Source organism: Pantherophis guttatus, chromosome 9 (genome assembly GCF_059756535.1).
Source record: "Pantherophis guttatus breed Tessera chromosome 9, ASM5975653v1, whole genome shotgun sequence".
NCBI classification, from domain to species: Eukaryota; Metazoa; Chordata; class Lepidosauria; order Squamata; family Colubridae; genus Pantherophis; species Pantherophis guttatus.
Window position 1 is genome coordinate 8975101 of NC_142071.1, and position 18072 is coordinate 8993172.

Genomic DNA, 18072 nt, shown 5'->3' on the forward strand with positions numbered 1-18072 from the left:
CTGATCAGCAATGCTGTCAGAGCTGGCTGATGCATGAAGCTAAGTCAGGAGTTCAGTTGTCATCTACCAGGTACACTTCCTGAAACAGTTGCTCACTCACTGCATTCATTCACTTAAATCAGGGGTCAGCAACCTGCAGCTCTGGAGCCACATGTGGCTCTTTCACCCCTGTGCTGCGGCTCCCTGTCACTCAAAATATCGTCACAACCACCAATGTGCAACATCTGCTGGCACGCGATTTGTTGAGCTTTTCAACCCCTGGTAGGCCAACCATGGATAAATCCAAGAAAAAAGTTTCAGAAGAAAACGGAACATTTAATTCAACTACATATGCTAGTTTTCCGGCCGCTCAAGAAATAGGCACGGGAAGGGTTTTGTGGCTCCCGGTGTTTTCTTTTCTGTGGGAAACGGGTCCAAATGGCTCTTTGAGTGTTTAAGGTTGCAGACCCCTGACCTAAGTGGTTCAAGCCGCATCTAAATCCACTGATGCAACACAACCATAGGCACATGCAAGCCACAATAACATCTTACACATCAGGTCATGCAAATGACATCCAGTCATGTTATGCTGTTAATGATGTCATCCCTCTGCCAGTGCCAACAATTATTAGTATGACTTTATTTAAAAGACTCTTCTGAATACATAGCAAAGCATTTATGTAAGCAGCCTTGTTACAATGAGAGATCTTCTTCAAGCTTACAACGTATTGATGTTGTTGAAGAAGACACATAGCCAGTACGGCCTGCGGTTGCTCATTGTTGGAGAAGAGACATAGCTGGTATGGCCTGCGGTTCCTTCTGTTCATAGCTAGATTACTAAACCTGTATCTGTATTTCCTTCAAATAGTTCCTGTGTCGCTACCCATTCAAGCCTTGCAGCCAACCTGTCAAATGTGGTTAAAGTCATTCACGCTTCCTAGCCATTCAGTTAATCATGTTGAACAGAGATTTGAACCCAGGTTTCCTGTGTCTACATATGTTAATCCCACTAGTTGTACCGGCAGAGTCGACATGTCTGTCCTGATATCTGAGATCAGCCTGATCTCAGCTGAATGGCTCCTTAGGGCAATGGGTGGAAGAGCATTAAGGACCAACCTAGAATTGAAATTTTTGATGGCAACTGCTTATAAGGAAAATTTGTACAAGATGGTCTACAGGTGGCACCTCCCTCCTGCCCGATGTTGTGACTCCGACCCCCGAGGCTGACTTATCGGAGGGAGAAGGCTCCGAACATGAAGGAGAGGAGTTGGCCAGGCCTCCCCCTCCAGGACCCTCCTCTCTGGCAATGCCTCAGGTGTCTCCCAAAGGAGAAGAGATTGGCCAGGAGCCAGGTATCTCCTCACAGTCGGACAGTGACGGAGATAAGTCTTGGCTGGATCCACGCCAGCGTTGGAGAGACAAGCATACGCAGCAGAAATGGAGGCGTGCCAGAGATTAAGCTGAGTCACTGGACCACACCCCACAGGGGATAAAAGGGGGTGAGGTGCCCATTCAGACTCTGTGACGGACAAAACTAACTACTAGTGAGTCACATTGTATCTTTGAAACAACGTTATCTACCTTGGATTTCATACGGACTGGACTTGACAATTCTTGAACTGTGTATATCTTGTTTGGGTTTATCTGTCGGAGGAACAACCCCTCCCTTTATGAGTAAAGTTCTTGGCAAGCAGTTACTGGGTTGCTGCCAATCCTCTTATCGAAAGAATTTGTTGTCTGCCAGTTTTATTTAACCCCTGACTATCTGTTTGTGTGCGTGTGTGAGACGGGGACAGAACACCCTGGACTCTTCCAAATTGTTGGAAGTGTGGGGAGCTAGGTACTTATTTCCACGTATGGTGGACCTGTCCCAGGGTAATTGAATTTTGGAAACTTATTCAGAGGTGGTTGTTAGAAATTACTGGATACAAATTACAATTGAAACCTGAACTTTACTTACTAAACATTAGGCCAGATAAAATAGGCACTAACAAATGGTATCTGATTGTTTATATTACAACTGCAGCAAGAATATGTCTCACCCAAAATTGGAAGGGAAAAGACCTACTGTCTGAAGATTTGATTTTAGGGAAAATTATGGAATATGTAGAAGCCGATAGGCTAACAAAAATTTTAAGAGATCAAAAAGATTCCGCATATTTCCAATGTTGGGACCTATGGTATGTTTGGTTAAACAACAGAATAAAAAGAGGACAATGTTAGCTTAGTTTTTATTTCTCATTTGTATATTTGGACTGAAGGTAATGTATTGTGTAAGGTTCCCACCGCGATGTGTTTGTTGATAAATTTTCTGTTTGTATTTTTTTTTAAAGAAATAAAATTTATATAAATAAATAAATAAATAAATAAATAAATAAATAAATAAATAAACCTTCTTGTCTGACAACAGACGATTAAAAGATATTAGATTGTACCCCCCCCCCCAACCTAGAAAAGAACCAACCTAGAATTAAGGAGAAATTTCCCATCAGTGAGAACAGTGGAATGGCTTCCAGAAGTTGTGATTGCTCCATCACTGGAAGTTTTGCAGAGGAGACCGGATAGCCATTTGTCCAGAATGTTATAGGATCTCCTGTTTGAGCAAGGGGTTGGATTAAAAAAAACCCCAAGATCCCTTCCAACCCTATTATTCTTTCTGTTATTGGTCTACGCTTGTATCAATCCAGTCTTTGAATCTAAGAGCTAAACTTGTTTCCCCATCTTTTTTAAACCTTGATTTCTCAAGAAGCTACATATTGAGGTTGAGCTTGTGTTATACACCTGTTGCATTCCATAACGCTTTCAATAATCATTCTGTCATAATCATTCTATCCTGTAAATAGAAAATACAATCTTGTATATTTTTAATTTTAAAACAAGTGTCCCCCCCAAACCCACCTATTTTGTTTTAAAGAATTGCAGAGTTTAGAACTATAAATATATTTTCAGATATACACTGCTCAAAAAAATAAAGGGAACACAAGCAGAAGACATCCGAGATCTGAATGAATGAAGTAGCCTTATTAAATACTTCGTTCGTTACATACAGTAGTTTTGTGTTCCCTTTAGGTGTTTGAGCAGTGTATAAACTATTGTATGTAAAGAACAAAGTATTTAATAAGGCTATTTCATTCATTCAGATCCCTGATGTCTTCTGCTTGTGTTCCCTTTATTTTTCTGAGCAGTATATTTATTTATAAGGAGGTTTTCAGAATCCACAATTTATTATTTAAATTCATTACAAATGTATTATTGCATTTATTATTTAAATTTGTTATTTAAATTTATTGATTGCTCGACTCCATCAATATTTATGCCCTCAAACAAACATTTACTTAGGTCTATAAATAGAGGCAATTGTTAGGATTGAATATGCTAATATACCTAAAAATGTGGAGTTGGATGTGAGTAAAACACTTCCTTCAGTTTTCTTTTTCTTCAACAGCAAGTATGTGTTAATTTTGTTAATAGCAAGAAATACATTAACATTCCAACTAGTGCTGTTTCCCATACTTTTTAATTCCATTGTTCCCAAGAAAAATGTAAGGCAGGTCATTTTGGGGGGGGGGGGGTTGCTATATAAATTTGGCAGATAATAAAGCCAAAAAGCAATGGTATATTGCTCATGGGGGAGGGGGGAATTGACAATAAAGCCATACTAGAATTAATTAAATTAATTGTTCTCCCGCACACCCCCACCTCCACTCATTTTCAACCAAAGTACCAAAATATTGTCACCATGGAGGTTGTTTCAGTTTGAAGATAACTTCTTCCAAAGCTTTTAGATAAACTCTTGACTAAAATTACAGTTTGAAGGAGAGTGTCCTACTGACAATATTACTTTTACAATCAATTCCATGCTGACTTCTTAGAATTACCGTGTTTCCCTGAAAATAAGACCCTGCCTTATATTGTTTTGAACCCTGAAATAAGCGCTTGGCCTTATTTTCGGGGAGGTCTTATTATTTTGGGGCACATGGAGCAAGATGGGGATCCTCTTGCCATCTTACCTGATTTCCAGCTCTGTCTCCCTAACCCTAAGCAGAAGAAACGGTAGGGACCGGCTGGCCGTGGGTTTAAATATTTTCAGGGAGGGCTTATTTTCGGGGAAACACGGTAATTTAAAGGGACTGTCACATTTGCTTGTGTTATCTGTTTGTGTTAATATTGCAAGAGGGGGAGAGACACCTACACTCCAAGCTTATGTTGCAGCAGAGGGTCACATTTCTGTATTTGGTAGGAAAGGTGAGGTCCTACACAATTGCACTGAGTCTTCATTGGCATTCTGGTTTGAACTTCAGAGCTGTTTGGTGAATGGATGACTTTCTCTTCAAAACATGACTTCAGGTCGTCCTAATGGAGCCTCCCCATCATGGTTGTAACTCCTGACAGTTGTAAATCAGGTCACCCACGTGGCTGACCTCTTATGACCTTTTTTGTGGCGATTATTAAACAAATGCAATGGTTGTTAAGTGAACCTATGGTTTGCTATGGGCCGGTCTTGACAAAAACCAGAAGTAAATGTCAGAAAGCTAGAAGTACGTCTGAAATCTTTCCCGCTCTCTCTGTGTGTATATATGTGTGAATAAATAAATATCTCTGACAAGATAACCAGACTGTTTTGGGATTGTCTACTAGAAATATACAGACGGGATGTTTCTATCATCCCGTTAATACCATGCCTATCTTGACTGTAAAGGTGTTGTGGCTCCGTTACCTGAGCCTGTGTCATCGGCAGGAGAGGACTCCGAGAGTGAAGGAGAGGAGTTGGCAAGGCCTCCCTCTTCAGGACCCTCCTCTCTGGCAATGCCTTCGGTGTCCGCCGAAGGGCAAGAGATAGGGCCGGGGCCAAGCACGTCCACGCAGCCACAGGTGGACAGTGATGAGGGTAATGAGTCTTGGCTGGATCCTCGGCAGTGTCGCAGAGATAAGCGCGCGCAACAGAAGAAAAGGCGTGCCAGAGATTAGGCTGAGTCACTGGACCACACCCCACAGGGTATAAAACGGGGTGAGGTGGCCATTCAGACTCTGTGACGGACAAAACTAACTACTATCGAGTCACATTGCATCTTTGGAAACAACATTATCGGCCTTGGATTTATTTTACGAACTGGACAATTCTTGACTGTGTGTATTTTGTTTTTGAGTAAAGTTCTTGGCAAGCAGCTACTGGGTTGCTGCCAAGTGTCTTATCGGAAGAATTGGTTGTCTGCCAGTTTATTTAACCCCCGGCTGTCTGTTTGTGTGCGTGTGTGGGACGGGGACAGAACAAAAGGCCAGGACAACCAGACAAGGACCTTCTCAAGATGAAGTCACCTGTCAGACAGACAAAAGACTTAAGCCTTGTAAAAGGCTTCAGCAGTTAAAACTAGCAGTTGTGAATCTTCTGATCGATACCATCTGACCATACCTCTCAAGAGTTTCATTCTCTGCTGTTAGGTATGTCTTTAGTGTAGAAAAGTGAGATTTTTATACCCCATGAGTTTAAAGTTTGGGTGAAATTGGACCTTTTCTTCCTTACCGTGTTTCCCCTAAAATAAGACCTCCCTGGATAATAAGCCCTCCCCAAAAATATGCAGCCATTTGGTCCCCGCCATTTCCTCTGGTTAAGGTTAGGGAGACAGAGCTGGAAATCAGGTAATACGTCAAGAGGAGCCCTGTCTTGCTCCATGCACCCCAAAATAATAAGACCTCCCCAAAAATAAGGCCAAGCGCTTATTTTGGGGTTCAAAAAATATAAGACAGGGTCTTACTTTCAGGGAAACACAGTAGATGAAATACGGGCATTATTTTTAATTGATCAAAAGATCTGGAAGAGTGTGTTATGAAGACACACAAAAGGGCTGTGATGCCTATCCTTACAACTAGAGTCTTCTATTCTTCCAAGAAGCTTTCTCTGCCATCCCTGCCTAGTGTTGCTCTTATTTATCCAGGCAAGACATATCAAACAAACCTCTGGGTCATATTTTAATTTATTCTATTAAAGGGCCAGTGTAGGATCTAGCCACATTCCTGAAATGAAATTGATGTTTTGGGGTTGGTACGCTGGAGCATTCTGGTGTGTATCATTTTGATTTTTTTTTTTTTAATTTAAGGGAAAAGAATTTTAGATAATAACAGTTGGGTAGGGCAGGTTTCAGGAGAGTACCAAAGGAAAGCCTAGGTAGGAAGATTAATATTTACAACTTCCGTTGTTGCCCACTGCTTTAGGACACGGCTTGAACAGCTAAGTTGCATTTGAGTTCCTTTCCTTTATTAGTTTTCAGCGATGACTTTTTGGCAGTTCAGATTCTGCTGTTCCACTGTTTTAAAAGTTCCACACTACAGAAGCCCTGACTTTGATTTATAGAGGCTGCATGGAATAGCTGAATCCACCTCCTTCGAGCAGTGGTTTATTTTTGGAAAGGAGCTATCGAAGGATGACAGAGTAAATGGTAGAGCATCTCTCTCCCCCCCCTCTCTCTCCTTCTCCCTCCCCGCCCCTCATCACACGCTTCTTTGGTATGATTTCAGCAGGCTCTTTCCATTGAAATGACCTTATTTTGTCCGATCTGTATCTGTGAGTGGTTTCGGTCTAAAAGAGAGCATGCTCAACTATAGGACACTGCACAACAAACTCCAGATGCATTGATCCTCTATCTTCCCTCCTCTTTCCTTCTTGCTTCCCTCGTAGTAAAGGTCTACTGCTCAGACTAGCAAGCACAGATGTGAGTTACGTTAAGGGGCTGCAACCCTCACATTACAGACTGTAGCCCCCCACCCCACCCCTATAGTATGACTGAAGGAGAGACAAGGCGCTATGAGTTGAACGCAGCTTCTGGATTCTCCCTTGCCCGCCGCAGCACTTGAAGGACAAAAATAACTTCTGCCATCATTGCCACTGAAATACCAGTTACCCCTTCAAAGGAGAGGCTTGCATTTGTTTGGCTTGGCAGCCAGGGTGTTAACACAGATGAAAATATCCAAGCAAATCGGTGCCCTGCGGAAGATGAAATGCTTCCGGTGTCAGTTCTCACACGCAATTAAATCTGCCCCGTTGAACATCAGTGCCTTGATGGCTGCTGGTTGCTTTGACCAAGGTATGAGAATGCACTATTTTTAACGGTGAGTTTTTTTGCTTTCGCATGCTGGCCTTGCCTACTTCTTCTGGCTGCTGATTTTATGCATTGGCTGCGTTGAGTAAGTTGTCATACATTTATTAAATGATTAAACTGGTATTTTTCAAATGGAACGTTGCCTGAGTTATTTTCTCTGTTGTGATAAATCACCTGAAGCTTGTGTCTGTAGATGGGGGGAAATCTCAATTTAAAATTGCTTGTATTTCAGAAACTATAGATTCTAATGGTTTGGTAACTTTTAGTTGTGATATTGCCTACAAACAATTCATTATTTGGGGTACAAGTCTGACCTGGAGGAAGTAAATAGAAGGAAAGACCTCTTCAATGTCCTCAAGTTCTCAAGACCTCCAAAATTCCTCAAGTTGTTAAATAGTAAATGGCTGCACACTATTGCTAGACATCGCATGGATCCCTAACGGGTCTCCAACCTTGGCAACTTTAAGACTTGTGGACTTCAACTCCCAGAGTTCCTCAGCCAGCAAAGCTATGGACCCCAAAGAACGCAGCACACACAAAGTCCGTTCAAACCTTAGTTTACTAAATAAACCAGTTTTTTTAAACAACGGCTGTTAATTATCTGCATTAACAGCCGCCAAGAATTCAAAGAATAATACTGAAAGCTTACTGTGGTTGGCAGAATGCCCAGAAGCAATTTGCAGGAAGCTGATAAGATAAGCAAGACAAGACACAAAGGTATGTGGACGAAGTTGTTCCCTGCAAATTGCTTCAGTCGGCATTCCTTCTTAAATAGGCTAAGGGAGTGGCCAATTAGCCCCAAGCCTTACTCTCAAGGAGACCTCCTCCTGAGGAGCCACTCCTGCCTTTTGGCAGCTCTGTGCACCTGTGCATCGAAAAGAGGTTCCTCCTCTTCTTCCTCTTCACTTATGGGAGCTTCTGGAGGTTCTGAAGGCCCTGGCTGAATCCCCGCCTCTGGCACCACATCTTCTCCAGCCTCCTCATTGTCCGACTCGAGTGCCAGCTGCACAGGCTGCTGGCGCAGCACCACACCAGCCTCCTCGCTGTCGGAATCAGCTACTAGCTGCACAGGCCGCTGATGGGCCACAACACTTAACGAATGTCTCACCTAACAATGTTGGGCTCAGTTATGGTCGTAAGTCGAGGGCTACCTGTTGTAATTCCAACAAATTTTAAACTAGCAAGCCCTCAGAAACGGAAGCTGTCATATTCACTTGAGATTTCTAGGAACTATTAAAAGCAACCACAGATGTTTTAAACCATGGCTGGAAAAAAAATTCAATAGTCATGCAATAATTCTATTAAGAACAGCTAAAGCAGCATCAACCAATAAAAGCTTTTGAGTATGTTGGGCATACAGCAGTATATTAGGCTGTTCCTAATAAAGCTGTCCTGCAATTATAGATGGAACTGTGTGTTGTCATTGTGATTATCCAAGAATATTCTTTGTATTCTGTTCCTAGCCTTCCTTCAAAAGGCTCTCTTTTGAGCATGTATTTTCCTGGCTCACTGCGCTGCACTGCTCAGTTGATGTCTTCAAGGTCATCTTGAACTAATTAAACAATTTGGTAGTCTTCAATCATTCTTCGGCTGTCAATAAGTTGACTTTAATAGCATTATGCATCTATATTAAGATTGAATGACAACTACGGGCACTGAAGTTTGCTTACGCGCATACATACACACATTACACACATATCCTATTTTACCAATTGCTCAGTCTTAGTTTGGCCTGCTGGTTTAACTGAACTTATTTTACTGTTTCACCAAAAAACGCTTTTGCAAATCAGTTTATTAGGAGAAGTAAATTTCTAGAAGCCTAAAAAATTAGGCCGGAGTTGCCAATCTTTCTTTGACCTTTTAAAAGGTCAAAGACCTTCCCGCCTGGACTACTGCAATGCTGTCTACATGGGGCTCCCCTTGAGGAGCACCCGGAGGCTCCAGCTGGTCCAGAACGCGGCCGCGTTGGTTATGGGAGTGGCATGGCCCTCCCATGTGACCCCCCGTCCTGCGCGAGCTGCACTGGCTTCCGGTGGTCCTCCGGGTGCGCTTCAAGGTTTTGGTTACCACCTTTAGAACGCTCCATGGCATTGGACTGGGGTATTTACGAGACTGCCTTCTGCTACCAACAGCCTCTCACCGACCAGTACGCTCCCATAGAGAGGGGCTTCTCAGGGTGCCGTCGGCCAAACAGTGTCGACTGGCGGCCCCCAGGGGGAGACCCTTCTGTGTGGGGGCACCTACCATCTGGAACGAGCTCCCCCCAGAGATACGGAGGATCCCAGATCTGTGCACGTTTCGTCGTGCTCTCAAAACTTTTTTATTTCAGCAGGCTGGCCAGGCCTAACTCTCCTTTTTTAAATTTTTAATTCATTTGATTTTATAAATTGGGTGTTTTAATCTGTGTTTCGGCCAAAATATTTAATAATTTTAAGGGACTTTTAATGTTTGTATTATCTGTATTTTATCTTGGCTGTTCACCGCCCTGAGTCCTCCGGGAGTAGGGCGGTATAGAAATTTGATTAATAAATAAATAAATAAAAAGGGAAGCATTATTTTTTTGACACAGCAAAGGGTGAAACTCATGCTTGCATCCGCTTTTACTGTTGCTTGTGAAAATATGCAGACCTCACTCTAGAGGGTTGGGTGGGGGCACTTGATGTGATAGAGAAAAAAAAACTTGACATATTTGGGTCAGTGAGAAAGAGGGAAGCAGAGCTTTCATTTGGTTGCCCAAGAAATCATTAAGACGGGGCTTAGAAAAGCCCCCTCCCTTCATATTTGTTCACTCAGGCAAGTAGGAAAAAAGGCAATGGAGATATTTGACCCTCGTGGTCCTAACTCAAAGATATTGACTCGAAATAGGTGGAGTTGCTCACTGAAAAATGAAAATCGATGCCAAGTGGTTTATGTTTAAGGGTAATTGAAATGAAATGGGGTGAATGTGGTTGCTTTCTGATTGTGTCTTTAATCGGGTCTCCTCTTTGTCATTTTAAAACGTTCAGCTGGATCTTTGGGGAAGCAACTTGTGCTTTGACCACCTATGGTCCCAGTACTACAAGCTATGAAGCTCACAAGTCAAGAGAAAGAGATAGAGAGAGATAGAGAGGAAGAGAAAGGGGGAGAGAGAGAAAGAGAAGGAGGGTGGGAGAGAGGAAGGGAGGGGAGGGAGAAGGGGAGGGAGAAAGGAAGAGGGAGAGAGCACTAACAGACAGGGGTGGAGAAACTCTTGGTACTTTATAACAGGTTGAAACTATTTACTTATATATTTATATTTATATTTATATTTATTTATGCAATTTATTTATGCAATTTATTTATGCAATTTATTTATGCAATTTATTTATGCAATTTATATGCCGCCCTTCTCCCGAAGGACTCAGGGCGGCTTACAAGAAGGAACAAAAAAAAAAATTACATAAACAACAAAGTCAATTTAAAATTAGTTAAAATTAATTAAAAAATTAATTAAAATTATTAAAAATCACCCCTCCGGATTCAGCCCATTTGGTGAAAAAGCCACGTCTTCAATTCGCGGCGGAAGGAGAGGAGGTCAGGGGCTGTCCTGAGGCTGGTGGGCAGCCCATTCCAGAGGGTCAGTGCTCCCACAGAGAACGCTCTCCCCCTGGGGGCCGCCACCCGACATTGTCTGGCTGACGGCACCCTGAGGAGGCCCGCTCTGTGAGAGCGCAGCGGACGATGGGAGGATGGCAGGAGATGATCCTACAGATACCCCAGGCCTAAGCCATGTAGGGCTTTATAGGTGAGCACCAGCACCTTGAAATGAACCCGAAGAACCACCGGTAGCCAGTGCAGGTCGCGCAAGAGAGGTGTCACACGGGAGTACCGAGAAGCCCCCGTAACAACCCGCGCGGCCGCATTCTGGACTAACTGTAGCTTTGGGTGCATCCCAAGGGCAGCCTCATGTAGAGGGTGTTACAGTAGTCCAACCTAGAAAGAGATCTAGTAATCTTGACCTTTTTATGTAACCATATATAGGTAATCCTCAATTTATACTCATAATTGAGCCCAGAAAATGGTCATAAAATGGGTCATCACATAAACACATCAAATTTTACCACTTTTTTTTTTTTGCAGCAGCAGTCATTAAGCAATGGTGCAAGTGGCCGTAATTACTGACTCTTTACTAGGCCCCCAAAATGTGATCATGTAACCTAAGAGGGTGGGTGGGGGACTTTGGAGTCTAGGTCTTAAGTAGCCCTGGGGAGGTCTGTTGCAACTTTAAACAGTCACTAGGTGGCCAGTCGTAAGTCGGTGACTACCTGTATCCTATTTCTAGATTCATTTCTCCCTTCTTTGGGGACAATAAATAAGGTCCTTTATGACTCTGGTCATGTTCTAAGACCTAGAAATCCTATACCTTCTGGCAATTGGGGATTTGAAAGTTTACGAAATGTGTGTTGAGAAAGGGAAAAAAAATAGTTATTTTTGCTCTTTCCTTTCCTCCTCCTCTTCCTGTGCACATTATTGTTCACCAACAAACAAACTGCCTATGGACCTCTTTATTTTATTGTAGGTCCGAAATCTCATGTTGAAAGGGTTCCCAGTCCCCCATGGCTCTTGGATTTTATCCTATGGTCCTTTGAGATTTCATTCATTGCATACCTGCGAGAACACAAATTGCTACATTGGGCTGTTTGTAAGAAAAAGTGAAATTGGTAATGTCAATGAAGGCCGATTGCGGGGAACAAGCAACAGTTTGTGTTTTCTGCCTCTTTTCTGCCTCTTTTCTACACTTCTTCCTCATTGGCTGCAGGATTGTAAAGAACAGACGTGTGTGATAGAAAAGGAGGGTGCCCATTTTGTACCTCTGGTTCCTGAAGTATGAAATGGAAGTCACCAAAGCGATGTTTGAGCAGTTGCTACATGTTGTTGAACTGTTTTACTTTGTGATTTTTTTCCCCCTTCTTTCCGTAAACCATTGTGTGATTATAAAAGCTCTTGAGATCCTTTCAAAAAAAACATGCTTTGAAAAGGAAGTAGGAGAAGGAAGTGAGCAATTCATAATTTGTACCTTCCAAACTCTCCCACACCAGTGTCTTCAATATCATTACACCTCTGCTTTTCCACTAAAAAATAATGCCAAACCATAAACTTAGGTATCTCCTGGCATAGCCTGCAAATATCAAAACTCGAGGATGATAAAAAAAAAATGACTACCCCAATAAAATCAGATTGTATTATTAAGATCTATAGAGAGGTCAGCAATTGTGGCACCTTCCTCAGATGTCAATCGTTTTTCCTGCTGGCTCTTTAAGCTAAAGAAAGCAGGAGAAGAAACGTTTCAGATAGCAATAAATACTTCCAAATTAAATATTAAGTTGGCCATGGACTAGGGCTACGGGATTCTTTGCTGGGAATTCTGCACAGCTAGCACAGAACATCTGGAGGCAAGTTTGGGATTGTCGTTGGAGGTTGCAAGTAGTATTTAAGATCCTGTTGGCATTTTGATGACAACTGATGATGATGGGAAGGGCAGCATCCTCCCCCTTTTCCTGAGTTTATTTCCCAGCCATGGCTCTGTTTGAGTTGTAACCATGAGTGTGGAAGGGTGCCATACAGTGGTGGGTTTTAAAAATTTTTGCTACCGGTTTGGTGGGCGTGGCTAGGTGGGGCATGTGACTGAGTGGGCGTGGCCAACTTGACATCACTCATTCCCATGCAGTCACATGACCCTCTCTACCTAGCCACGCCCACAGGAAAAGGTAGAAAAAAAATTGGAATTTCCACCTATCTACCCCCACCCTCCCTTCACCAGTCTCCCCCGTTTCCCCTCCTTTAGCAGCCCCGGCCCTAGGTCTGCTTCCTCCCCCACCACTGCCTCTTTGTTCAGGCTGCTTACCTTCCACGGTGGCTGTTCCTGTGTCCGGAAGGCAAGCTGACTGGAATTTTTGGTGGCCCCCAGCCAGCCGCCGCTGCTGGAAAGCAGCTGGCAAAGAAGCCACTTTGTGGCTGTGGCGGCTGGCCGCAGGCCACCAAAACGTACTAGTGGTCGCGGAAAAGCTGTTGCCATTGCTGCCATGTTATTCACGCATGCACATCCCATTGGACTTGCAAGACAATGGGATGCCCATGCGTGAAGAACATGGCGGCGATGAACACGGAGGGTGGGCTGATCGAGCGGTTACCAGGGGACCAGTTCGGGGGCGTGGCCAGCTGGCCATTGCTACCGGTTCGGTGACCTTGGTCACATTTCTGCCAGCGGTTTGCACGAACCGGTGCGAACCGGCTGTATACCACCTCTGGTGCCATACTTGAAATAAAATCATATTTGGGGACTTGGTTACTCTCACAATTTGGACATTGCTGGCTAGGTGTAAAACCTGGATCTACCCCAGGATGGGAAGGAGAGCAAACTTTATACCACGACAGCAGTTTGCAGAGATAGTATCTTAAAAATGAGCCATTTGCAGCATAGAAGCAGCTGCCAGAATATCAATCAATTCAGTTCATTGTGGTCAGAGACCATTACAAGCAGAGTGCTCTTATGAATGAACGGATGAATGATTTATCTTAATAGATGTGGATGATAAAATCAAGTTTAAGGCAGAGTTAGAATACATTTATAAAACAGCTTTATTTATTTATTAAATTTATTCACTGCCCATCTTGCTGTCCTGCAACTCTGGGTGGCTTATAATAAGATTAAAACCATAAGGTAAATACCAGGAAATAGCTAAGGTAGTGGGGTGGTATACGATAGAGTGGAGGTGGGATTGTTTAGTTTCCATAAGGGAAGTCTTAAGTTCAGCCTGTATTATTCTGTAAAAACTAAAATTATAATAAATGCGAATACGTCTAAAATGGCAAAATAATGATATTTAAACTTTAAATGAATTACAGTTACACGGAATGCATAGTGGAAGACTGGCCCATCAGGATCAGTCTTCCATTAGGATCAGGCACAAAATCAGAATAGCTAAATTTGATAGCTAAATTTGACTAAGGCCATGTTTTCCCCACATGAAGCATTTGGAGCAGGGTGGATTTGATTTCAATCAAGTCGATTTAAATCATTTAAATCACTAGTTAAAAGGCTTGATTTATATCAACTCGATTTAAATCATAATTTTTGAAAAGCAACTGTCATCTCTGTCCCGCAGTAGCTCCTCTGATCTGCTGTTGACTCACCGACAGTCCCAATATTGCAGGAATATATAGCCTCATGCTACATAACTAAGCTCCATTTCATGCTGAATAAACTAAATTATTAATGTATCTTAAATAGAAAACTAACTTTAGATAGATTTTTACTCCAAAAGCATTTTATTAAAATAAATTTGGTAAAAAAAAAAATCCAATTTAATTTTTTTAAAAAATCTGATTTTATTTATTTATTTATTTTTTAAATCATCGATTTTTATCCACCCTGATTTGGAGGCTGCATTGTGGATGGTCTTCAAAATGTCTACTGAAAAGACCTGCCTGTTCGTGAACACAACTGCCGTGCAATGCAGGGCTTCCCAGAATATCATCCTGCCTAGCTCCCACTCTTACTTTGTCCTTTTTCTGTTGACATCCTTCCAAATAAAGATTTCAGTAGGATTCTTGGATATAAAGAGGATGCTAGAGCTTTGTTCCTTGCCAGCTTCCCTTTTTAAAATTGTTACTTGGAAGAGATAGTTAGGTACCTTGACACTAAAAGCCATAAACCATTGATCGGTTTTGACTTAGCATGTTTTGTGAAAAGCAATTTATTTGCAAACCACGTTTAAATAAATGTGGTTTAAGAAAGGGGAAGAACGCAGCCGCTGTGTTCAATTGACTGTGCTGGATTAATGTCAGTGTGCAAAACTTCCGTCATACCCATGGATCAGGAAACCAGAGTTTTGGTGAACTTGACTTACTATTATTATTATTGGAGCTCTTGTGCAGGTGCTAACTACAACCTAATCATTCCTCTTTGACTTACCTGACAAAGCAGAAATCTTTATGTTGGTATTCTGCCAGAACCAGGGCTTCTTGTTGTTGTGAACATTTATAAATAAGGTTACCTAAACCAAGATTTGCTTTAGATTTTGGAACCTTGCCTTGGAAGGGATATAAAAGAAACACTAGTTAGATGACATGTCTGGCTTGTGTGATTAATTGCATAGGTGAGAGTAACCAAAAACAGGAATAACCAGGTTACAGGCACATACCTTCCTAGAACCTTCCCATTCTCTGCTCAGCCATAGGGCTTACTTTGACTGATTATGTGCCATCAAGTCAACTCTTAACCATCATATAGATCAATATTCTGTATGATGATCCTCTCCTAACTATAGGAGACAAGCAGTCTGAGCCTGTGTGTGTGTTTGTGTCAAATTTATAATGTCTATTCCCCTGTAAGAGTCCTAATTCCAGCCCCAGTTGAAAGTCCGTTGACTTATCTGGCATCAATTTAGCTTTGACCATTAGTAGTTCAGATTCTTGTGTATAAGTAGCATGAAATAAACTTGTAGTACTTTTGAACTCTATCCTGGTTCCTGACTTCTTGCGCCTGACACTAACTCGGTCTTCCAGATCTTCCAATGGTGCATCCACATGACTATATAACTGAATCTATCTACCTTCCTGCTGGATGTCTTCTTCTCTTTCCTCCCACCTTTGGCAACCTCAGAGCCTTCTCCAGAGAGTTAGATCTTTGCATGATGTGTCCAAAGTATAGAATACTCTGATCCTGGTGATTTGTGTCTCAGGTGAGATCTCTGGGTTAATTTGTTTGGTGAGCCCTTTGGTTTGTTTTCCTGGCTGTCAGAATAGTCTTAGGAATTTTCTCCAACACCATAGTTCAGAAGCATTAATACTCTTCCCATCCGGCTTCTTCCAAGTCCACAATGTTAATACCTAGAATTGAATGTTCATAAAAAATTGTAACCTGTGTCTTTTTGCTCTTTATTGTACAGCTGACATAATATCTACAGTAGAATTTAATCATTCTGGAGAATTGCTAGCGACGGGAGACAAAGGCGGTAGAGTTGTCATATTTCAACAAGAGCAAGAGGTAAGGTTTTCCTTTTTTTTCCTTTTTTTGGGTAGTTGCTCCAAAGTAGAATTGATTTAGTCATAAAAGTGCCACTTGCCCTATTTGATATGATTGAGTTTAGGTACCAAAAAAATGGGCAAAAGTTTCTCCTCACATTACAAATGCAGTTGTGCCTGTTTACATAGTAATTCCCTTGGATTGTGGCTAAACCTGCATAGGTAGAATTACAGGGAATAGTGACAAACATGATTATAGAATCACATACTATGTTTGTTTGTTTGTTTTCTTGCATCCTTGCTTGCTTTAAGCCAAAAGGAAGACCAATATCATCTGACAATTGGAAATGAATGAGACTTGATTTCTTAGGAATCTTTACATTTAATATTAAAAGTACAGGTTGTCTTTGACATACTACCTTAATGGAACCTGGAATTTCTTACTACCTTAATGGAACTTGGCATATGTGATGATGGTTGTTAGTTGAATCATCCATGTAACCAACCTGATTTTATGACTTTTTTTTTTTGCAGCAGTTATTAAGCAAATCCATGCTTAATAACTGCTAAATGGGTGGGTTTTTTGTTGGAAACCAAAAGTGTACAGGTCTACCCTTATAGCCTGTATGTAAAATGCAGAATAAAATAATCTGTGATTTTGGCTTAGGGTATATCTAGGGCTTGGGGTTGGGGGGGATTAAGAAAGAAATAGGAAAAAGCCAATATTGGGTCCTTCCTGGAATAATGATGAGCCTAGTGGTATATTGAAGTACCTGCTGTCTGAAATACCATACTCTTCCTCCTCCACCCAGACTTGAAGGTTAGAAGGTTAATGAAGCCCATGAAAAGTTATCTGTTGTTGTTATTGTTGTCCTTGGCTGCTACTCTAGGTATATTTACTGTTTTTGCTATTGATTGCTTTGTTGAGTTTACGTTGGTTATGTCAGGTGTGAAAGACCTAGTCCACATGTGAAGGTCCAATTAAACTGATTTATTACCACTCATGCCTATGCACAGGAATCTTCTCAACTAAACACTTAGCATCTGCTTGAAGTTAGATACGGGTCAACATAATTCAAAGGAGATTGGTCTGTTTGTAGCTACATAGGGATTCTAGGTTGGTACATAGGAATTCTAGGTTTAAAGAGGGCTACATAGGGATTCTAGGTTTAAAGAGGGTTTAAAATCCCTCTTTTAAACTCCATCCTAGGTTCTGCTTCTCCTATAGCAGGGGTCTCCAATCTTTGCTGGCTGAAGAGTTGTGGGAGTTGAAGTCCACAAGTCTTAAAGTTGCCAAGATTGGAGACCCCTGTCCTACAGGTTCAACACCAAGAATCACTGTTAAAAGACGGACAACTAAGTCAGTCGATTAAAAAAATCAATAGCCAACCCTTCTCTCAAGTGTTGAAACAGCCATTGTGTTTGGCAAGTCACGGTTTCTGCTGCTGTCTGATGCACAAATCCAAATAATTGTGGTTTATACAGCAAACTTCAATTAAAAGAGATTAGGATAACAGTGGGTCAAGCTGAGACATCCAATGCCTTTTGGGATCAGGGCAGTGTAACTGGTGAAGGGATGTAGCTGAGTGTGGAACCAGGCCTCTCATAGGACCAGGGCTCAATTTCATTAGTTGAAATTTTCATTCAGAGGCTATTGGGGGACGGACCAAATGAAACTTTGAAATGTGCCTTCCATTGCTCCCAAAGCAGAATTCTTGAGTGATGCTGTCCAACTTCCATACACTTGGCATGGTCGAGCATTTTGGATGATGGGTAACTCCTGAAGACCCCTGGGTAGGAGAATCCCATGCTGCCTAAAGCAATCCTCTGATACTGTACGAAGCATTTTCTGTGCTGTTGACTTTGTAATTTGTCATGTATATGTCTTTTTCATCACATCACGGTCATCTAGATCCAGGCCATTACACACAGCCTATTAAAACAAAGCCTGTTCTTTTTTGGCTTGTGGATGATGCTCAAGTTTCAACATAATGTTCTTTTGTTCTGGTAACAT

At 41.9% G+C, this 18072-nt stretch overlaps 1 protein-coding gene across 2 annotated transcripts in view; it reads left to right on the forward strand.

Moving 5' to 3' along the window:
• PPP2R2A (protein phosphatase 2 regulatory subunit Balpha) overlaps positions 1-18072 on the forward strand; it is a 77183-nt gene that overhangs the window by 36414 nt on the left and 22697 nt on the right. For both annotated transcript variants that reach the window (XM_034436844.3, XM_087875583.1), the window contains exon 3: positions 15983-16080. In XM_034436844.3, coding sequence (XP_034292735.1) covers positions 15983-16080 — 98 coding nt within the window. The remainder of the gene's footprint in view (positions 1-15982; positions 16081-18072) is intronic.